At 31.7% G+C, this 23,060-nt stretch overlaps 2 protein-coding genes across 2 annotated transcripts; one reads left to right on the top strand and one right to left on the bottom strand.

Moving 5' to 3' along the window:
- Positions 1 to 4,570: 4,570 nt before the first annotated feature.
- Positions 4,571 to 9,707, bottom strand: CYL1 (alpha-N-acetylglucosaminidase family / NAGLU family). Its single transcript, XM_089629036.1, has 19 exons — positions 9,227 to 9,707; positions 8,768 to 8,844; positions 8,462 to 8,673; positions 8,262 to 8,383; positions 8,075 to 8,160; positions 7,895 to 7,989; positions 7,691 to 7,772; positions 7,473 to 7,579; positions 7,363 to 7,393; positions 7,077 to 7,194; positions 6,947 to 6,997; positions 6,756 to 6,865; positions 6,332 to 6,434; positions 6,152 to 6,250; positions 5,952 to 6,062; positions 5,635 to 5,864; positions 5,318 to 5,555; positions 4,982 to 5,060; positions 4,571 to 4,888 (listed from the first exon to the last, which is right to left on the bottom strand). Exons 1-19 carry the CDS (start codon positions 9,449 to 9,451, stop codon positions 4,653 to 4,655), a joined length of 2,412 nt encoding a protein of 803 aa, XP_089485162.1. The 5' UTR covers positions 9,452 to 9,707; the 3' UTR covers positions 4,571 to 4,652.
- Positions 9,708 to 20,216: 10,509 nt separating this feature from the next.
- On the top strand, positions 20,217 to 22,783 carry LOC149382870 (polygalacturonase-like). Its single transcript, XM_089628370.1, has 9 exons — positions 20,217 to 20,273; positions 20,395 to 20,526; positions 20,653 to 20,820; positions 20,972 to 20,992; positions 21,101 to 21,308; positions 21,401 to 21,482; positions 21,654 to 21,762; positions 22,303 to 22,419; positions 22,556 to 22,783. Exons 1-9 carry the CDS (start codon positions 20,217 to 20,219, stop codon positions 22,781 to 22,783), a joined length of 1,122 nt encoding a protein of 373 aa, XP_089484496.1.
- Positions 22,784 to 23,060: the final 277 nt, after the last annotated feature.

The raw sequence follows: 23,060 nt of genomic DNA, 5'->3' as shown, positions 1-23,060 counted from the left end.
CAATAATTTCATAAAATCTTCGTAGTTTATCGTCGGCGGTATGAGCAATGCATGTGTAACACCGGCTTGGTAATAGTCGTCTCTGAGCCATACACCGCTATGCTTGATGAACGTAAAAATATCTCCTTTCATAACTGCACATCAAAAATCTGAAACACGACATGTCACTAAACGAATACATGCAGATTTGACTAATTAGGTTACATGTCCCTAAGTCTTCAAATCATTGACTCAAGTATATATCACTAATCAAATAACAATGTCACTGCATCTTCAAATAGTTTCTTGTACATGTCACTAATAAACTTACATGTCATTACATCTTCAAATAATTCCCTCTTGTACATGTTACTAATATATACTGATGTCACTAATCAATAAACATGTCACTAAACCTAAAACAATTAACTACTGGTACATGACAATGTCACTAATCAAGAAACATGTTAATAAACTAAAAACAAGTAACTACATGTACATGTCACTAATAAACTATGATTTCACTAATCACCTACCCCGACACACTAAATCATACACATGTCACTAATTACCTAACATGTCACTAATAAAGAAACACACAAAATCAATTATGCGTGTCGTTCACCATAAATCTGCTACAGACCTGATCACTGGACTGCGCCCTCGACGGACCTGATCAATTATACGCCACGACTCGAAGTTTGCAGATCCTCGACCCAGGGGAACAGAGGTTTGCAGATTCAGAGGATACGACGACGGACCTGTTATGGCAGCGATGACTCCGATCGAGAAGGGAACCTAGAGTGAAAGAGAGAGAGATCCACAACAGCGATGATTCCGAGAGGAAGAGAGATGATTACGTGGACTGACAGAAAAATCGAACACTCGGAGCGAGAAGGGAAGCTGGGCTGGACTGCGAGAGAAAGAGATCCACCACCGAGACGTGATTCCGAGAGAGGACGGAAGCTTTGCTGGACTGAGATGTGAGCTGGGAAAAAAATTAGGGTGAGATAGGCTGAGCGAACGGGAAAAAGAGATAAAAAGAGAAAAATAAGAGATAAGTTGCTAAGGGTATAATAGGTAAAAGTTTATTATCTCTCATTTGACTTAGGGTATGGTTTTTTTGACTACTCTTAGTTTGGTAAATATTTGGAAAAATATAGGAAATTGGAAATCACCCTTAATTTAGTCTTAGATAAGGAAATCTCCCTTTGTTTTATGAAAGAAATTGTTTATGTGATCTCCGTGCTTAGCCCACTTTGATTAGGCCTTTTATTATTATTATTATTTAACAATGACAAGACATAAGAATCTTACCGTCAATAACTCACTGCAAAATTCACATTATCTGGTTTTACACTAGAGTCTAGACAAGACATAGGTAATATGGTGTTTTTTTTTTTTTTTACCAATTCGCAGGTATGACTAGACAAGACATAAAAAATTTATATTTAAATATTGTTGTATTTTTACTTTCTTTAATTTTTTTTTTCTTTTTCTGGTTTTACTTAACAACACATAAAGTTCTTATATTCAACAATGTTGTATTTTTTTTTTCACTAATGTGTTGTACGATCAATGATAATTCACCGCATGAATAAAATTAAAAGTGACTTAATATTGGACTCCATAATATAATATATCACTTAAAGCAAGCATAGTTACCATCATTTTTTATTTATTTACTGAAGGAATATGATCTATGGGCCTAGCCAACCTTGATTCGGCCTGCTTCACTATTTTTTTTTTTTTTAACAAGACATAAGATTCTTATCGTCAATAACTCACTACAAAATTCACATAATTTAAAATTTTAATTTCTATTTTAAGGATTGTATTAAATCAAGTGTGGGGGCTCATATCATTATGTTAATTTCTAGTAACTTTGTATTTTTATTATATTTATTTTTACCTTTTCTTTACTAGACATAAGACTTTTATATTCAATATTGTTCTTTTTTTTTTTCTTTTTTCTGGTTTTACTTATACTAGACAAGACAAGACATACAGTTCTTAAATTCAACAATGTTGTAATTTCAGAGAAAAAAAATGTTGTATTTTTTTCTTCTTCCTTTTACAAGTCTTATTTTTATTCAATAATATGTTTCAATCATAATTAACCGCAAATTTTTTTTTTTTTTTAAGTTGACCTTATATATTTGTGTCCATAATCTAATGTTTGAAGCAAGCATTGTCACTATCTTTTTTTTTTTAATTTATTTACTAAAGGAAGGAGTGTAATCATCATCATCCTTATTATTATTATCAATTAATCATCACAAGGTCACAGTCACAGCTCAAAGAAGCCATAGAAAATCCACCACTAGGTGAAATATTTGGCATACACTTTTTGAGAAATGGCTAAAGCGTTTCCTTGGGGCTTGACCGAGTAAATCTCGGTGCCGCTCTGCCAATTGCTCGAGAATTCATCACATTCGCGTCGCCATTCTTCGAGCTCGAACCGTTCGCTCTCTCTCAAGCTCTTCAAGAGCAGCTTGAAATACGCGTCCGGTCGCGGAAGATAATACTTCTCTAAAAGTCCACTCCACATCTTGTTTGCTAATTATAAAAAATAAAAATAAAAATTCAGATATGAAGGTCAAAGAAAAAGATGATTAAAAGATCGAGAAAAGATAACCTTTTTTTAGGAATTTGGGTATATGTTTAGCTTCGATTTTGAGGGTTTCGCATCGTTTTTGGAAAAAATTCCATAGTTAGAATTTGAATTTTTTTTTTTTGAAAAATCCGATGATTTCTGATGATCTCCGATGAGATTCATTGGATTTTTCCATAGTGACAGTTTTTAAAAAAAACTTGGAAAAATCCGATGAATCTCATCGGAGATCATCGGAATTCATCGGAAATCCATGAATTCCGATGATCTCCGATGAGATTCATCGGATTTTTCCGATGAGCTTCAACCCAAAATTTGTGTTCAAATTCTGATGAAATCCTCCAAAATCCGATGAAATCCGATGTTTTTTTACATATATGGACTTGCAAATGTATTTTTGTCTGAAAAGTGTCCAAAAGTCCAATTTCGGATATTATTAAACTAATGGGTCTAATCTTGATATTTTGATAGTTTTTAGGTCTACAAAATGAAATTTCTCAAAATAAATTTATATTTAAATATTGTTGTATTTTTATTTTATTTAATTTTTTTTTTCTTTTTCTGGTTTTTACTAGAAAACACATAAGGTTCTTATATTCAAGACCGTTGTATTTTTTTTAACTCGTAAACGCCATTATTATTGGCGATCACAGTTTCGTCATTACCAAAGATTACAGCTTTTAAAAGTTCAAGAAAGAAAGGAAGCTTATCAACGAAAACCAGTTTCGACCAAAACGACAAATCAAAGAAGAAGAAAAAAAAAGTGATATATTTTTGAAGCCCATCTCTTCTCTGAAGGTATTGACTCACGTCCATTGCCATCTTTATAGACGACTTGAGAGCAAAGGATGATTAATCCTCCGTTGACTTGGCACTCAAGTCGGCTACAAAAAAAGCCATGGAGTGAGAAACAGAGAGAGAGAGAGAGATAATCCATGCAATTTGTTTTATGAAAGAAATTGTTTCTGTGATCTTTGTGCTTAGCCCACTTTGATTAGGCATTTTTTATTATTATTATTTAACAATGACAAGACATAAGAATCTTACCGTCAATAACTCACTGCAAAATTCACATTATCTGGTTTTACACTAGAGTCTAGACAAGACATAGGTAATATGGTTTTTTTTTTTTTTTTTACCAATTCGCAGGTATGTCTAGACAAGACATAAAAAATTTATATTTAAATATTCTTGTATTTTTATTTTCTTTAATTTAATTTGTTTTTTCTTTTTCTTGTTTTACTTGACAACACATAAGGTTCTTATATTCAACAATGTTGTATTTTTTTTTTCACTAATGTGTTGTACGATCAATAATTCACCGCATGAATAAAATTAAAAGTGACTTAATATTGGACTCCATAATATAATATATCACTTGAAGCAAGCATAGTTACCATCATTTTTTATTTATTTACCGAAGGAATATGATCTGTGGGCCTAGCCAACCTTGATTCGGCCTGCTTCACTTTTTTTTTTTTTTTTTAACAAGACATAAGATTCTTATCGTCAATAACTCACTACAAAATTCACATAATTTAAAATTTTAATTTCTATTTTAAGGATTGTATTAAATCAAGTGGGGGCTCATATCATTATGTTAATTTCTAGTAACTTTGTATTTTTATTATATTTATTTTTACCTTTTCTTTACTAGACATAAGACTTTTATATTCAATATTGTTCTTTTGTTTTTCCTTTTTCTGGTTTTACTTATACTAGACAAGACAAGATATGCAGTTCTTAAATTCAACAATGTTGTATTTTCAGAGAAAAAAAATGTTATATTTTTTTCTTCTTCCTTTTACAAGTCTTATTTTTATTCAATAATATGTTTCAATCATAATTCACCGCAATTTTTTTTTTTTTTTTTTTTTTTTAAGTTGACCTTATATATTTGTGTCCATAATCTAATGTTTGAAGCAAGCATTGTCACTATCTTTTTATTTATTTATTTATTTACTAAAGGAAGGAGTGTAATCATCATCATCCTTATTATTATCAATTAATCATCACAAGGTCACAGTAACAGCTCAAAGAAGCCATAGAAAATCCACCACTAGGTGAAATATTTGGCATACATTTTTTGAGAAATGGCTAAAGCGTTTCCTTGGGGCTTGACCGAGTAAATCTCGGTGCCGCTCTGCCAATTGCTCGAGAATTCAACCCATTCGCGTCGCCATTCTTCGAGCTCGAACCGTTCGCTCCCTCTCAAGCTCTTCAAGAGCAGCTTGAAATACGATTCCGCTCGCGGAAGATAATACTTCTCTAAAAGTCCACTCCACATCTTGTTTGCTAATTATAAAAAATAAAAAATAAAAAAATTCAGATTTGAAGGTCAAAGAAAAAGATGATTAAAAGATCGAGAAAAGATAACATTTTTTTTACCGTAATCGTGAAGCTTGCTTTGATTATATTTCGTCGTATCGTACCACATTGTCACCTGTGTTCTCGCGTTCCATTCGTACTGAAAGACAAGCATTTGTTACAGAGAAATTAGAGTAATTAGACACCCCCCAAAAAAAAAAAAAAAATCCACTTTTTAGTTCAAAGATGGATTTTAAAATGCAATTATGTCCGTAAATGGGTTAAAGTCTATTCACGTAACTTTTGAGATACATGTCTTTGAAATTATTTTTTGTTTTAGTAGGGTCTAATTACAAAATTTCTCAATGTAAATCGAATTGTTAATGACAACGTGTTTATGATCTCTTTCTTGCTTACCTGAAGTCTTTCAGGAGGGTTAACCGCGAGCTTCTTTGCGCTCTCGAGCCACGTCCCGAGAAGAAAATTGTCATCAGAACCGAGAAGCAAATCTATATCCTTCACGAGCTGAAGAAATTTACGGCTATGAGATCTACACCCATTCAAGTCCTTTTCCCGAAAAGCTACGATCGTGTTGATGTACGCTTCGTTCGCTAGCTTCGAAAGCGCTTGGCGTGTCAAGTCGACCAGGTCGTATCTGATTCCAATACTTTCATTAATCCATAAAATTTTATAATTAAATAAATTGAATAATTTTTTATTCTTATATTTGTTACCTATATGTAAGGCTTCCCGTGAAATCGTTACCGGCGTCGATAAATAGTTTTAGGGCATTTATCACTTCCTGAGTGGAGTACCATAAATGTGCTTGTGGCAAATCGGAGGCGCTTTCTTGGACCAGAAGTCTTCTTTTTACCTCTATCGTCGAGAGCTTTGAAATTCCGTGTCCGAGCTTCGGCTCGGGATTCCAGTCTGGGAATTTGACTATAAAATCTTTATTGTGGTCCTAAAAATAATAATAATAATAATCATTTTGATCAGCTAGATAACAATATACTTGATTTTGAGAGTGCGGTTTTGGTTCGAAACTTACAGCAATCCCGTCGGTACAGTTATATATTGTCCGATGAAGAATATTCCAAGCTGCCTCGAGGCGATGATCCCCTTTACCATATCGCCTTTGAGAATAGAGCTTTAGCCAATCCTACATACAATCAATTTTACGATAAAGAAAATTATAATCTCGTCCATTAAGCCACTTGAAAAAATAGCAAGCTTTAACGAAAAGCTTACCTGAACTTTAACTTTTTCATTGCGAAACGCCATTTCGGACATTAGCTCGAAAACAACCGGGTTGTGCTCTATTCCTTCCATGCACATTCCAACACCGACCTAACATTTACCAACACGTTTTTATTATTCTTTACAAAACTACTTTTATATAATAATTATAATAAGTCGGTATTCGCTGACCATAGTGGAATTCTCGCTGGTTCGAGCATCAACAGGACCCGAAGAAACTGAGTCCAACACACCATACATTTCAAGATTTCCACCGAAATTATGTAACATACACCTGATACGGCTTGAGGAGTCAATGATCAAGTCTTTGGACTTTTACGATTAGAGACCCTAATCATAAATAATTAATAAAACAACGAACAAAGTAATAGTGGCTCACTCCTAATATGAGAGCTAAAATCGAGTTTTAGTGAAAACCTCTCCTCTCATTCACTCTACCAAGAAGAAGAAGAAAAAAACTGCCAAAAAGAATTTAAAGATAACTAGGGCAATAACAATACATGTATAAAATTCCTAAAATGCTTCTCACTAGATAACCTAAACAATAAATTCACCAACAGCAATAAATAGAAGTTCATCGTTCATAGTGAATTACCATACATAAGGAGTGCCGTAAAACTGGGATGATCTTTCCCATACGGGTTTGACTTCGGCGAACAAATCGAGGACGATCATTTTCCCGAACGGAACAGAGTGTAGAAGTGCCTGAAAAAAAACGTCAGCACGTTTAAATCCCCGTCCAAATAAGTAATAAATAAACATCCACATGACTGAAAAATAGATTACTTTCATCTGAGGAGGCTTCCAAAATGAAGAGTCTGTGTAGAAGAGCCAACCCTGTCAAATCACACACACTTTTGAGGGACATAATATGTGAAGTTTACATAATTTGAGGGACCAAAATATAAATACATACTTGCATTAGCCAAACAGCATCCTTATCACCTTCGGACATTGCTTTAAACACAGCAGCTCCGAGCGTCGAGATATATTCAGGATCGCTTGTTGGAGGTAAATTTTCATTAAATGTGTCACTGTGCAAAATAAATACAGTTGTTAACTTCTTCAGAAAGTTGCTATCGAAAATTACGTGTAAAGAAAGGTAATTGATCACAGACCATTAAAAAGTGCTAAAGAAGAGAAAACAAGAAAAATACTATTTGATTATTTTATTTTATTTAAATTATACTAATGAAAGTTACCAGTTGTAGATGTCTGTCACATCTCCATATTCTGCAATACAATAAAGTTAAACAGGATATATTAGTCCTCATTTTTTTATTGGATAATTAAGGACTTCATGTAAACACACCTTCAATTTGCCGCTTGATAAACGCTGCCCCGATTTTGACAAACAAAGGATCGGAGGGGTCGAGAAGGTAAGTACAACAATAACGTTGATCTCCCTTCACCGTGTTCCTAATTAAATTAAGAAATTGAATTCTCAGCAACATTCCAAAACAGTGTCTCTAAAGATACAAAAAAAAAGCCATATGTTTAATATGTTAGTCAATGAAATAATTATAATACCAGTTACCAAGTCTCGTTATGTTAGCTGAAGGATATATCTTCTTTAACGCCGCCGGAATGTTCCCAGAGAACGATGGAAGCACTGAAACAACAAAGAGATCATCGTCGCGTGTGAGCACATAGAAAATGATCATTTATAAGAATCATACATTTAAAAAAAAAAGAAAAAAAAAGAAAAAGAAAACAAAGTTAATAATTCTTCACCTGGTGTCATGCCTAGCTCTACCATTCGAGATAGTATTTGTTTCTGCAAGGCCAATTGATTATCCAACCAATTTTGTGATAACGGACCGCCCCAACTGAAAAACCAAATAAACACCATGCTAATTAACAACAAAATAGCACCAAGCCAAAATATATTTCGCCAATTAATAATTTACATACGCATGTAGATTTCCCATCCGCGCCCAGGCTAGGAAGGCGGGTCCACCGAAGAATCCGTTTAGGTCTTCCTTGCCGATCTTAAAATCCTGTAACGGAAAATAATCACGGTTAAAATGCCAAAAAAAGGGGTCAAAGTGAATGACTTCATGAAAATCTCTGCCTATATTAAGGCGTGCTTGAGAATCACCATGAAAACTTTCTGCCAAATGGATTCTTGGCCAGTGAACGCTAACGGCAAGTTGATCCCCTGAAGAGCCATCCAGTCTATCTCTCTCTCCCATCTCTCCCAATCCCACCACACAAACGAATCTACCCAAAAAAAATAAACAACAAAAAATGTTCAAAAATCATTCAAAAAATGTTCAAAAGCTTAGTGTTGGTACTCACAACTTGATGTGACCACATTTTGGTAATAGTTCCACGGAACCGGGCGTCGAACCACAACTCCTTCGTCTTTTATCCGCGGGAGAGAACCCGGTTTTGGGACGGAGCTTAGCTGGGCCCCGCCGGTCTTGTCCCAAGAAATGTGGGCCCCACACCAATACTTCAAATACCAGTGAAGCCCAGAAGCTAGTTCAACCCCGGAAGTCCCTTTAATCCTTTAAAAAATAAATAAATAAATGCTCTCAAAAGTTCAAAGGCACAAAATTCAATTGGTGAGCAAGCAGAGTAAAGAAGCCAAATTCCACATACATTATCTGAGGCCCATCATCATGGCTTGACAGATTGAAGTTGCTCAAAATGAAGCAACTTTGGCCATGACAAGCGTCCTGATAATGATATTATTGTTCATAGTGACGTCATCAAATACGAACTAAAATTAGAAACATTTTTCGGTGCTATAAGTAGGCAAGTGTAATTCACATTTAAATTCCGAATCCAGATGAAATTGATCGATGAGATGCTCAAAGATTCGAACTTTAGACAAACAAGAGATAGTTGAAGTGTAATACACATTTAAATTCCGAACCCAGATGAAATTGGTCAATGGGATGCTCAAAGACTCGAACTTAAGACGAAACAAGAGGAAATTGAAATGTAATACTCATTAAATTCCGAACCCAGATGAAATTGTTCAGTGAAATCCTCAAAGGTTCGAACTTTAGACGAAACGAGAGAAATCGAAGAAGACCCAGATGAGAAAATGAGTACCTTTGGGACGATCTGAAAGGCGAAACTTGAGAAGTGCGAAGGAATCAATCTGCGGAGAAGAGCTCTTGAAGCAGCTTCTTGGACCGAAGCTTGTGATCGTTTGGAGTCCAAAATCCGAAGCAGATTTCGGATGGGTTCAGAGTCGCAGTGAACTCTCGGGATTTCGAATGCTGACAGAATGGAAATCAGCAACAAAAGGGTCTTCAAATTCGACACAGACATCATTCTTTTTTTCTTCTTCTTCAACGTTCGAAGAACAAAGTGCGATACAGAAACAAGGCTTTATATATGCTGTAAGATGATGATAAGTCGATATGAAGAGTACAACTGGAGGCTGATGATGATTAATGAGCGCTAAATTTCATCTGTTGACTTTTAGTATTTTTTTTAGTACCTGGGTTATTACTTATATTAGTATAGGAAATCACAATAATCTCCAGATAAGGCTGAGATGTGGCTACACAAAGTTAGACTATAGGACAGGGGCGGACTCGGAGAGTGGCCAAAAATATATAAATAATATTGACATCATATAATAAATGTTATTTAAAATATCTAATAAAAATTATTATATAAAAATAGTGAATCGTTTAAAAATAGTGTAAACTGATTTTTAATATATTTATTTATTTAAATTTATAAAGTAAAAATATATATATATATATATATTCAAATAGTTTAGATTCGAGTAAATCGAATCAGGCAGAGAGCACTATTTCATCTTCTTTCATTTATTTTCTTATTTTATATGATTCAATCTCTATTTTTCAAATAATTTTGAATACTCTTAAACTTTTTAGACTCCGATTCGAATTGCAAGTTTGCCTCGTTGATGGATTTAATTAAACACTTGATAAAAAAATTAAAAAATTAACATTAATTAATCATCACATATAAATTGTAAAAGATCCCGTGAAACTTGAAATAATTGAACGTTCAAACAAAATAATTAATATAACTTATCAATGGTTGAAAAAATTGATTTTAGAGATAATTTAAAAGCTTTTATTTTTATTCTTGTATATTTAATATAAAATTAGAACAAATTGTTTACATATTTTGTCGCAAATATTATTTAATTAGTATTGCAAATAGTATTGCTAACACTATCTACACTTAAATTGCGTATTATTACATATTTTTATAATTCTATTATTATTATTCACATACACTACAAGAAGATGTATTTTTTTTATAATAATAATAAAATAGTTATATAATAATAATAAAATAGTTATAAAATTTTATAAAACAAATGAGATAATTATGGAGTTTTATAATTATATAGCCATTTAAGTAACTGTATTAAATATATATGAAATTTTCATGGAAGTTAGGAGTGGCCCAGAACATCCCCTGAGCCTGAACAACGTGGGTCCGTCCCTGCTTTAGGAGTTACGCATGTTAAATGACTAGTCCGTGAAATTGTCTTCTTTTTACTAAGACAACCATAAATCTGAATATTAACATGATAAAGAGATTTGATTATTCCTAACCTAAACTAAGACCTCCTCAATACTTTTGGACCAAAATTCAATATGTCAAAATTAATCTAAAAATATAACTTCCTTATATTTGTTGGTACAAAACTACCATCAATGAAATATGTTTTTGTGTTATCGTCAATAATCTACCATATTTATTGACATTGTAGATATTATAGTTTTTCTTTTGAATACCTAGAAAATCTAGGGAAAAAAATTTATTCAAACTAACTAAACGAAAATCAACAACTACACATCCGAAATCAATCTCGTTTTGAGGCACTCTCTATTTACTGGCGATGATTTAGATTTATTTGTCATGACTTTAACTATAGGGTTTTGGTGTTTCTTTGTCATTTTGGATGAATAAGAAGAAGATGATAAAATGATGTGGCGGTGAAGAGAAAGAGAGCAATTTATGTCCATATCAACGTGTTTCACAATTCCACTCCCTCCAAAGCCTCCTCGTATATACCTAATAATTTGAGAAATCTGAAAATATATATATATATATATATATATATATATATATATATATATATATTGGTTTTAAGAATCTAGAAATTCGTTTGAAGATTTATTGACATTTTGTCTTTTTATTGACATCAATGTCAATAAATCTTCAAACGATTCTGAAAAATTCTTTAAAGATTTATTGACATCGATGTCAATAAATTTTCTTGATCTCAACAAATCTTCAAAGAATTTGGTCTGTTGAAGATTTATTTAACATGCATAAAATTTATTGATTTCCAGAATCGTTTGAAGATTTATTGACATTCATGTCAATAAAAAGACAAAATGTCAATAAATCTTCAAATGAATTTCCAATTTCTTTTAATTATTAGTTTTTTCTTCAGATTTTCAAATTTTTCCAATTTTTTTACTTCATATAAAAAAAGAAAAATGATCTATAAATTTATATTTGTGACCTGAAGTAAATAACAAAATTAAATACAAAAGAAAATATAAGGATATTTCATTAAGGGTATTTTTGTACTTACACATATATGAAAGTCATATTTTGAATTAATTTTGACTTATTGTATTTTGGTCTTAAATAGGTTACAGTTTAGGAATAATCCCTAAAAGGATTACGTAACAAGAGAAAAGAGAAAAAATTACTAGTATCATTATGCAAGTGCAAATAAAAAGTACTAGTAAATTTTGTTATAAAGAATAGAAGGAACTTTTATATAGAAAGCTTATTTGCCATATATTACTTGACGTAAGCTTGATTTTACTTTAAAATTTTGAACTTTTATATAAAAAAGCCTATTTGCCATATATTAGTTTTTGACGTAAGCTTTATTTTATTTTAAAAATTTCGGAGGTCTTTTTTCTAAATTCGGAGGCCCAAGAGTGAAAATGGTTTTTTAAACTGCAAAATGATTGGGCTTTTCTCTTTTATTATATTCTTCTCGTTTTATTTGTCTAAGTTCAACAGTAAAAAACTAAAGTTTTACAAATAAAAATAGGCCTTGTTTCTGGAAGGGACCTTCGGCCATTGCGTCACTCCCCTCCCCTTTGGACCGGCCCTGCATGGACGTGTTATATAGCAACGTACAACTTCAAAATTATTATAATTTATACACTTTATTTATAATTATATTATTTTTAACAAAAATAAATAGCATACGCTTAAAACTACTTTATATCATTCTAATAAGAATACGCAGCATAAAAATTCATTTTAATATCAGAGACGATAATGACACAAAATAAATAAAAAATATAAATTTCTATAAAAATAACAAACTTTAATAATATCCAGTATATTATTTACATATGATCAATTAATTGTATTTTTATTTTTTGAAAACTTAAATTTTCAATAATTATAATAGATTTTAAAGTTATTACAAATTATAATGTGATAATTTATTTCAATAATTAGATAATACTTGCATATTTATATAGATATTGCGAATGAGGAAAAGTGTACCTTCATAAAAGTACTGCATGGATTACATAGCAACAACTTTGTAAAAGCCCATCAATATATATAACTAAATGCAACGAATTAGTAAAAGCCAATCCTACTAGTTCTACTCCCGGAGCAATAAATTTTAAATAAGTAGGAGAGTCACAAGTTACCTCGATATTTTTATCTTTAAAGTATATAGTTCGACTCCATGGTCCTTTCAAGCTCTTCTGAGTCTTCTTTCCACTTACTAAAATCAATTGTCGCCGAGACAACATTAGCGTACTAGAATAAATGAATCGGTTTGGTTAAAGGCTTAGCCTATGAGCTCATGGTGACAATGCTAGAAATTTACTGCGTCACTCGTCCCATAATTTATTCATTTGATTCAGTTCACCCATCTTATTTGATGCTTTATAAAAACAGCAGATACTTTTGAATTCAAATATGGAATGCCCATTGCTTCTATGGTATTCTCAAAAACTCATCTTTCAAGTCTTTTTAGAATCCGTCCATAGTCTTTGAATATGATTTATTTGAATACTTAAACAAGAGCTTCATTTGATTCTTCGACTTCTTAATTAGGGCCCTCTTCTAAGTGATTGATATCCCCTACGTTGGACTTCTTCAAAAGGGTGTTGTGTCCTACAACTTTGTTTCTCACCAAATGCGTTGTTGATGAAGGTTCTCCATCTTGGACATAATCTTCAGAATCAGTTTAAACATAAATATTAAGACAGATAAAAATTAAAATATAGACATAAAAATAAATAAATCATCTTTTCCTTACAACCATCCAACATGGAGAGCCCAATCCTATAGCCTGTTGCGAATTTCCACACCTACAAGTGCACGTGTCGCTCAAGTAGTAAAGAGAAATATGAATATCGATCCCACGAGGAAAAAATTTAATTAATGATTAAGTCAACTAGAACGAATTGAACTTATAAGATGGAGGAAAAGATGTCACAAAATTTTGACAAAAACTTTAATTAAACAACGCTGTTATGCAAAGGTAAGGATTATGACTTCGCGAAACTAATTAACGGTTTGGATTCACAGAATTCACGCACAATTTATAACATTCATACTTTTCTAGTCACGTTCACAATAATAATATCACTAAATCTCTATCGGGCATCTAGCGACCTATACATATGCCAAAATTTTATCTCTCGATCTCAACTCCTAAAAATGCAGTAAGCCTTAAATATAAGAACGTATGTATGACTCGGGCATCTAGGAATGTATTACATTAATTCAATTCAAGCACACTAACAACCTAATCTTTCTCAAGCATCAAGTTAAAATAAAAAATAAAAAATTAGATAACTATCCAACTAAAACTTTTAGAATTGCTATATAGCCAACGTTTTGTGAATCTTAGATAAATAGCCATAAAAAGTACGTGGCATTTCTGGTTTGCCCTTTCATTGAAATAAAATGGTGGAAATTTACGTTAATTTGCAAGTGTAAATGTGACGACCCGAAGTTTGAAAACTCATAACCTAAAATAAATTTTCATTCAAACTTGACGAACGAAAACACTCAAAACGTCGAAGTTGCATAATCGAAAATTAAAACCCAAAAATATCACTGTAAATAAATACCATAAATAAAGTCGTAACCTTTAACAGAATTAAAAAAAAAAAAACTTAAACTATGAAAATAAAACCTTGAGTTTGGATTATTGAAAAAGTGAAAGCAAAGCAGAAGTCTTTTATTTTCGAAAACGGCAACCATAACCCAATCTTTTCACCATCGTTGCCGTTGATCCACCCTCCTTACTTGCTCATAGGTTGTTTACCTTCGTTTCGGAAAGTACGATCATTGATCGTGGACGACTCGAGAAAACTAGACGGCTCGGAAAAGCTAAGCGGCTCGGAACCTATTTAGAGCTACGAATTTCCAAACAAAGATAGGGATGGGGGAGGGAGAGCAGAGAAGAAGCGTGAAAAGAAAAAGATGAGATGTTTATATATGTCTAAATTAAACCCTAAAAGCCCAAACTCTAATCCTACTTCTATTCTTATATTTATATAAATATATATATATATATATATATATATATATGTATATACATACGTACATATACCCTAATTAACACTTACGTAACTACTATATTATGTGACTACTATGTATATATAATATAATATATACCATAATTATATATACATACATAATATATAATAACTTAACAAATTAATCTTAAGTATATATATATAATATATAATCATATAATATATATAACACATATATATATATATAACTTAGTTATAATAAATAACTTATATACAATATATATCCATAATTTGTATGCCAAAAAGTATATTAAAATTCTAAAACACTCTAAAGCACATATAAAAAATAAAACTTAAAAAACTACCACATAAATAAATCATTCAATACTACTTTATTAAAAAAAATACTAACGTCACTCGAACATCAATATTTTAGCTTTTTAATTTAGGTTAAAATTTGATATTTCACAGTAAATATATGGACGTGGCTAGTTACCTAAGATTTACAGAACGTTGGCTATATAACAATGTGAAACTATAAATATGATTATATACCTAATGGACCCTCATGTACAAAGTCACGAATATTATACGAGCATTAAACATAGAATTGAATTAAGAAAAGCAATCTAAAATGATAAAAATACTTCAATATAATAATTAAGAATCCATAATCGTATCTAAGACTCGCTACACCATAGCCCTTGAGGAGATTAGTTCATGGTGTAGAGAAGAAACAATGAAGAAGAAGAGAAACGAGAATTCAATAAAAACACAGCCATAATAATTATCACAAAATAAAAACTGGAGTTCAAGAGATTAAGAGAAGAAGACAAAACCTGTGATTGCCGATGGTAGCGAAGACGAGGATGAGCGGCTCTCCAAAATTCTCTATCCCTCCCAAGTAAAAATTCAAAAGAAAAAACTAGAGTGAAAGTAAAAAAAGACTAAGATGTGTTTTATGAGACTCTAGATCTGATTACATAGGTTTCCTGCTAATTTTTGGAGTGATCTGAGCCACTGAAACTGATCCGAAGGCTCAAAACGTTAAAAAAAAAAATGCTAATTTCCACTTTTATCTGACGGGGGGTCGTGGCGCGCAGAGGGAGGCTTGCAGCGCGTAGTCTCGGATCCGCGGCATGCAGAAGGAGGCTCACGACATGCTTCGTTGAATTAGGAACCTCGCAGAACGCATCTGCTACAGTGAACTTGGTGACGAAGTGGTGCAATCGCGCGGCGCGCGAAGAGGACCTCGCGACACGCTTTGGAAGATCCATCCAGTGCACGGAGCGTGCTTGTCGCTCAGTGGTTGGCGTAACGGAGTGCGCGACGCGTGCTAGTGTAAATTTTCACCACTTCGTCCTTCTTGCTTCGTTTTGATTCTCAATTGCGTCATTTTGTCGGAAAATGACTCCAAATAGTATATGGAAATTTTTTCTACTCCTTTGATAATGTAAGTCACCATAAAAACACTAAAACTATAAAAAACTCTTTAACATTCGCTAAATTCAAGCCGAGAAATAGGAGTTTTACGCGTAATAAACGCACTTCTCAATGCCCTTAGGCATGACTTGTTTCTCTTCATCTAAGAGGCGCTTTAGCTGAACCACTAAGAGTGGATAATTATGATGGCTCTTCCTCAATGACCTTTTTCCAGCTTGCCTGAATTGAAAGTATGAGCTCATGAAATTTATTTTATATTTAGACTTGATACCTTTGAAACAGATGTTTGTGCAACCATCCCAAGAGCCGAATAGCAGGCAATTCTTCAATGTCTTTCTTATTCTTCAACATAGAAACGCATAGAATAAGAAGAAACGATAGGTGTAACCAAATTTGGCTAGTAATAGTTAATAACTGTAAATAGCTGTTCATAAACGTTAATATGCATTACAAACATACAAAAGTAGAAAACTGAAGAACGAAAACATAAATAGATTTGATTAAATCTGAAACTTATAATCACTTATCAAATTCTAAAAAATAGAAAGATACTTCAGCTATAATATCACGCTGCAAAACGATTTTGAAAGGTCAAAGATAAAAAAAAAATACAGAGAATGTTGCTAAAAACGGAAAGATATATTTTTAGAAATAAATAACCAATTGAATTAGTCAATTAAATATTTGATTTTCAAACTACATAATCGATTTAAATTTAAACCATATTACACAATCAATTATAATTAAACAGTTGGAGTCATGATTATAATTGACGTAATTAAATATTTCAGTATTTCAGTATGCGTGGACTCTCGTAGAAAGAAACATCTTATATTATTAGAGAGCTCTACATGTTGGAAAATTCTAAATGTTAAAAAATCTTTTTAAGACATTACTATTTATAATTAAACCTATAGCAGTTGATGAGTACGACTTTTAGTCGGAGAAGGATTTAGTCAAGGTCTAGACCCCCTCAACAAAATTTACACTATTTTCTAATTTTTTAAATTTTTTTATCTTAAAAATTTTATAAATTAATCGCCTTAGACGTTCTTTTACATGGTAACTCTCTTAATTTGCATTTCTGGCTCAATCCCTAGTTTTAGCATACAAGACATACCAAAAAAAAAAAAACCTGGTTAAAATGCCAACAAATTCCAAGTCACGAAGGAATTATTTGCACACACCATTTTAGCCCATACCTTTTTTAACTCGTCATTTTTATACTTATTTTGAATTTTTGCTCTCTCCCAAAATACACACCACGGCAAGTTTTTGGTGATGTTTATTAATTTCTTCAAACAATCAAACAAAAAAGCAACACGCCATTTCCACTCTCTTATCTTACCTTTATCTTTTTTTTTTTCTAACCCAACCCAACTTTTCACCTAAAGAGGTCCTAACTTCCCCCAACTTAATTACATTATCATATCATCTATATCGCCTAATATATTTTTCCCTCTATTAGACTTCCTTTGACATCATATTATCACCTTGTCAAATATTCAAGGATCTCTACATCTATATTATTACCTCTCTCTAAATTTATTTTTACTTAAAATGTATTATATGAAACTTCTTGACGTTGACTTTTAGTATTTCTTCATGTACTTAGTAACAAATTTCATGCACCATTCAAAGGTAGTTAACTTGCGCTCATATTGTTGTGTATCCCTAACTAATTAGTTAATCTTTTTCTATACATTTTCAAAGTTTTGATTACGGACCAAATTTTAGTTTTTGCGTGCTATACATCTGAGATATGGCCATTTGTGTTGCAATTAAAAGAGGATTTTGATAATAAAGAGTATTTATTATCTCGTGGGTTGGTGATTTTAGGTAAAAATTTGAGTGGGGTTCGCTCAATGAATTTGTTAATTTTTTTGTATTATTATTCGTTTCGGAAAAAAGGTATAATATCGACTATAAGTTTGCCAAAATCAAAGTTATAATGAATGAAAAATTGATGCTTAAATTATGCTTAAAGAACCACATTAATTGTTTGTAAAGTACACACATTGTTGTGTGGAGTGAAATGCAAGAGGCTCACGTGGATTGAAAATGAACAAGTGAATAAAAGCTTATATATACAATTTGTGGAAAATGGTTTGGGTTCCCAATGGTGACCCAGTTCTATAGAGGGACAATGGTTAAGGAAAGCTCAAGTTCACCACACGCACGCGCAGCTGCTGGTTCTGGTCGGGCTTGGGCTTGGGCTTGTTTGTGGAAATCCTTATCTTTTTATTGCAAAAATCACTTTTGAAAATCTTAATTCCACAAATAGCTCTTTTGTTATGTTGGGAATTAATGAATGCTACGGATTACAATTAAATGGAAAAACGTATATGAACGTCTAAGCATTAAAGTTTAACGTTTTTTGCATTGTAATTATTAGCAGATTAATTAGTATTAAGGAGCATTAAAGCCTGAAGGGTTTTGGTTCAAACCTTGTAACCGAAGATGGAGTTGGCCTATATAAAGATGCTCATTCTCTCATTCAAAACAAAACTGAATCTCTTTTCTCTCTTCTTTTTATTTCTCTCCGAAATTGCCTTTGTGTTTTCCTTTATAGTCGATGGTTGGTTCTATTACAAGTTTTATTCGCCGGAGAAGTTCTGTTGGTGCAAAGCTCTTCTCATTCCGCCGTCGTGTGAGATAAATTGCTCGTCGTTTTTCAGCACCCGTAGGAGAGCAATATTACTTTAAGGAAACCGTCGAACGGTCCTCATCATTTTTTTGTTTTTTCCCTTTTTTACGTACTTATTTTTCTGATGGTGTTGTTCGTATATATATTTTATTTTCGGCCTTAGTAGTTTTTTTATTTTTTTTATTTCTTCTACCAAGTTTGTCTAATTATTATTTTTAACAATGTGATATATAGTTTATAATAATAATAAAAAATGAATAATCCCTTGGACAATGATCACCAACGCTAATAATAATAGGGTGATGTAGCTAAATAGTCAATTTAAAATTATGAATTTGTAAAATAATCAATTTTTCTTAATCTAGTGAAATAGCTAAAATGTACAGTAATTTTATTTCAAAATTTCTTTGACAACCAAGATTAATTTTTTTACAATTTGACTACTTTGCTGAAAAGTTGAAACTTGAGCTATTTTGCTTATCAATAAATTTCAAATGGCTATTTTGTACAATTTTTCCATCATCATAATAATAATAATAATAATAATAATAATAATAATAATAATAATACCAATAATAATAATAAGTAAGCACGCAGCTAATTCCGGGACATGGCTTTGACTGAATAGGATTGTGATTCACATGTAGTTACAAGTATATTTATAGTGGTTGATTATTATATAGAATTATAATACATTTTTTACAACATGGTCAAAAAAGAGCGATTTAACATCCTAGTCTTGTTTATGTGGATCAATGCCAAATATATCTCATACTTTATATGTTATGCCACTTTGCTTTAGGAAATTAATGGAACGGTTCAATCTAATATGTAAATATGAGAAGTCATTTACGTACACAATGTGTTGGAATTCAAGCCACTATATACACACAATAACTCATACAAGAATCTCTTTTTGACATCTAGAAATCTACCACTCAAATTTAGTGTGCTTATTGGTTTTCCAAGCAAAAAAAAAAAAAAAAAAAAAAAGTCATCCACATATGGAATATCGTTGTGAGTGTTGGTAAACAATCACAAGCACAAGTCTCCACTAACTAATAACTACTTTCCTAAATTTCAGATAGAAATATTGTGTAGAGACCCAACTCTCTAATTTGAAGTCATTTTGGAAGCAACAAGTTAATGAGATGTATATGCAACGACTCTAGAGAAGTCTCTAACTCTCTCCACTCTAATTTCTTCATCACTATAAATACATAACAATACTCTTGTGTTCATGACAAAAACATTGCCATCAATATTTCTCTCACTTTCAACTTAAAACAAATATTGAATTAAGAAAATGTCAACACAAATTCAATATTCTCTCTCAGTGTTGCTACTTTTAGAAGTACTCCTAATTATTCGTTCTTTTCCGCTCTCACTCGCTAGAAATGAACCAAATTCATTTGGAATCATGTCAAGGCTTAGCGAGGAAATCGTGCCATCTTCATCTTCGTCGACATCAATGGTCTTTAACGTGGATAGTTTTGGAGCCAAAGCTGATGGAACAGATGATAGTAAGGTATATCTATGAAAAACGCGCATGGATAATATTGTGATTTATGATTGGCTCTAGATATTTTTTCCATACTCTTGTTCATCACAATTACTAATATATTAACATTTATTTTCTTTCCACGTAGTCATTTAACGAGGCTTGGAATAGAGCTTGTTCCTCTAAAGTAGAGAGTACAATTTTTATTCCAAAAGACATGGTTTATTATCTTAAGCCAATCAAGTTTTCAGGTCCTTGTAAGTCTCCAATTACAATGACGGTAAGTTTAGAATTAATCCTTTTGATTCATTAATTTGTAGTTTATATTTCTGCATGCATTACAAAAAGTATATAAATTATTATATAATAGTTTGTGCTAAGATATATTATGTGTTTAATTAATTAGATTGCGGGGGTGATCAAAGCTTCGCCCGATCGATCCGATTACGAAAATGACAGAAGGGTTTGGATTGAGTTCGAGGGAGTTCAATACTTGAGAGTCGAAGGTGGTGGCACTATTGATGGCAATGGAAGGATTTGGTGGCAAAACTCTTGTAAAATCAACAAGTCTCTTGTATGTCACTATATTTACTTATAATATTAGAATATATATTTTTTTCTCTATTTGTTTCTTTATTACAATGACTCGACTTATAATATTAGAATATATATTTTTTTTCTCTATTTGTTTCTTTATTGATAATCTCTTATTTTTAATCTTACAGCCTTGCAAGCATGCCCCAACAGTAAGTTTGTTGACCACTGTTATTTAATTTTTTTTTTTCAATAATAACAACTATGTTTTTTTTGCAATAATCCTGATATCTAAAGTTTTTTTTTTTTTTTTTGGGTAGGCTATGACTTTCTATGGTTGCACCAATCTAGTTGTGTCCAACTTGAGGCTGGAAAACGCACAACAAATGCATTTAATTTTTCAGAAATGTGATAATGTTAATGCTTTGAACCTTAAAGTATCTGCACCTGGAAATAGCCCTAATACTGACGGAATTCATGTCACTGAAAGTCAGAATATTCATATTATGAATTCTGTCATTGGAACAGGTAATACTTAATTAGTTGATATACCATTTATCTAATCATTAAATTAGCAAGTTTATTGTTATTAATATTTTGTCTTTTTATTTATAATGAAGGTGATGATTGTATATCAATAGTAAGCGGATCGAGTAATGTTAGAGCTACAGACATAACTTGTGGACCTGGTCATGGAATAAGGTTATATCATTAAGCTTTTTGACACAAATTATATTCTTTGTTGCACTTGGATAATTATATGTCTTCTTTTTTCAAGGGGAAATTATTATGTTGTCGTAGGTCTTGGTTTTTATCTATTTATTACCATTCATATAATGATTATCCTTATTGTTGTTATTTATAAATGTACAGCATTGGAAGCTTGGGAGCCGATAATTCTGAAGCTCAAGTTTCAAATGTGTTTGTGAATAGAGCAAAATTTATAGGAACCACGAATGGAGTGAGAATAAAGACCTGGCAGGTAATAATTGACTTTATTTCAATAAATTTGTTTTGAAGAAAAAATAAATAGTAAAATTCAGGTCTATCCAAACGTAGGCATATCACTATTTACAAATTCTCAAAATTAAAAAGATATTTTCTCTTTGTTGAGAAATTCACAGTTAATAAAGAGATTGAACTGTAATTGTTTTTCCTTCCAAAAGATAATTTTTTTTTTCACGAGATACAGAAGAGGGTTAGTTAATTAAATTCTTATACAAACTAAATATATCCTAATACTTCCTAATTTTTATCAAAATCCAAATTTGTTCTATTATAAGCTACTTCTTAATGCATGACCTACAAACGACCAAATACAAATACCATTACCTTACTTATTTGCTAACCGTCCACGTGATCATAATAAAGCCATTTATATATAGTATACTATACACAAAAAATACATGATTATGCATGTCGAGAAATGTTGACGTCCGATCCCATACCTTTTTCCCTAACTACTCTCCAACTATATATATATATATATATATATATATATATATATATATATTATTTTCAGGGTGGTTCTGGATATGCCAAAAACATAATATTTCAAAATATATCAATGAGAAATGTGAGCAACCCAATTATCATTGACCAAAACTATTGTGACCAAAAGGAGCGATGTCAGCAAGAGGTAACATTATTGTTTTCTTAATTGTTATCAATATATAATAGCATAGTATATATACATACAAATACTTAGTTACTGATGAAGAAATATATATATATATATATATATATATATATATATATATATACACGCTTTTCAGGCCTCAGCTGTGCAAATAAGTAACGTGAAATACAACAATATAAAAGGCACAAGCGAGTCAAAATTTGCTGTGAAGTTAGAGTGTAGCGACAACTTTCCATGCAAAGAGATTTCTTTACAAAATGTAAATTTTGTGAGAGAAGAAGGCCACGAAGACGGTGAACTTGAAGCTTCATGCAAGAACGTGAAGCTCAACAGGATCGCAAGTGTTTCTCCAACATGTTCTTGAATTGATTCTTTACTCTCGATATCTCTTTACTTGTATGATCTTCTTTTCTTTTTCTAATATGGATCTGAGATACATGTAGATGATGTGTATCCGATCATTTTTAGGCACTGCATGTATTGTGCGTAGTTATATGGTGTTTTAATATTTAACGTGTTTTATTAATTATATCACGTATGGTACTTATTGCCAGTGTTTAGATGAATTAATTTACTAAAATTATGATGATGTCATCTTGTTTGATTCAATCAAACAATTTATATTAGACAATTTCATCTAC

This window comes from Urtica dioica, chromosome 10, assembly GCF_054948205.1.
Source record: "Urtica dioica subsp. dioica isolate 48M chromosome 10, U.dioica_male_clone48M_v1_H2, whole genome shotgun sequence".
Classification (NCBI taxonomy): domain Eukaryota; kingdom Viridiplantae; phylum Streptophyta; class Magnoliopsida; order Rosales; family Urticaceae; genus Urtica; species Urtica dioica.
The sequence above is the reverse complement of the archived record's forward strand: the minus strand, read 5'-3'. Positions and strand labels throughout refer to the sequence as shown.

Bases quoted from the DNA above. Each gene is read 5' to 3' on its own strand.
- CYL1 (XM_089629036.1), bottom strand. From the start codon at position 9,451: ATGATGTCTGTGTCGAATTTGAAGACCCTTTTGTTGCTGATTTCCATT. The intron at 8,384-8,461 runs GTGAGTACCAAC...TTTTTTGGGTAG, and splicing joins AAATGTGGTCACATCAAGTT to ATTCGTTTGTGTGGTGGGAT. The intron at 5,865-5,951 runs GTAAGTTTCGAA...TATTATTTTTAG, and splicing joins ACTGTACCGACGGGATTGCT to GACCACAATAAAGATTTTAT.
- LOC149382870 (XM_089628370.1), top strand. From the start codon at position 20,217: ATGGTCTTTAACGTGGATAGTTTTGGAGCCAAAGCTGATGGAACAGAT. The intron at 20,274-20,394 runs GTATATCTATGA...CTTTCCACGTAG, and splicing joins ATGGAACAGATGATAGTAAG to TCATTTAACGAGGCTTGGAA. The intron at 22,420-22,555 runs GTAACATTATTG...CACGCTTTTCAG, and splicing joins AGGAGCGATGTCAGCAAGAG to GCCTCAGCTGTGCAAATAAG.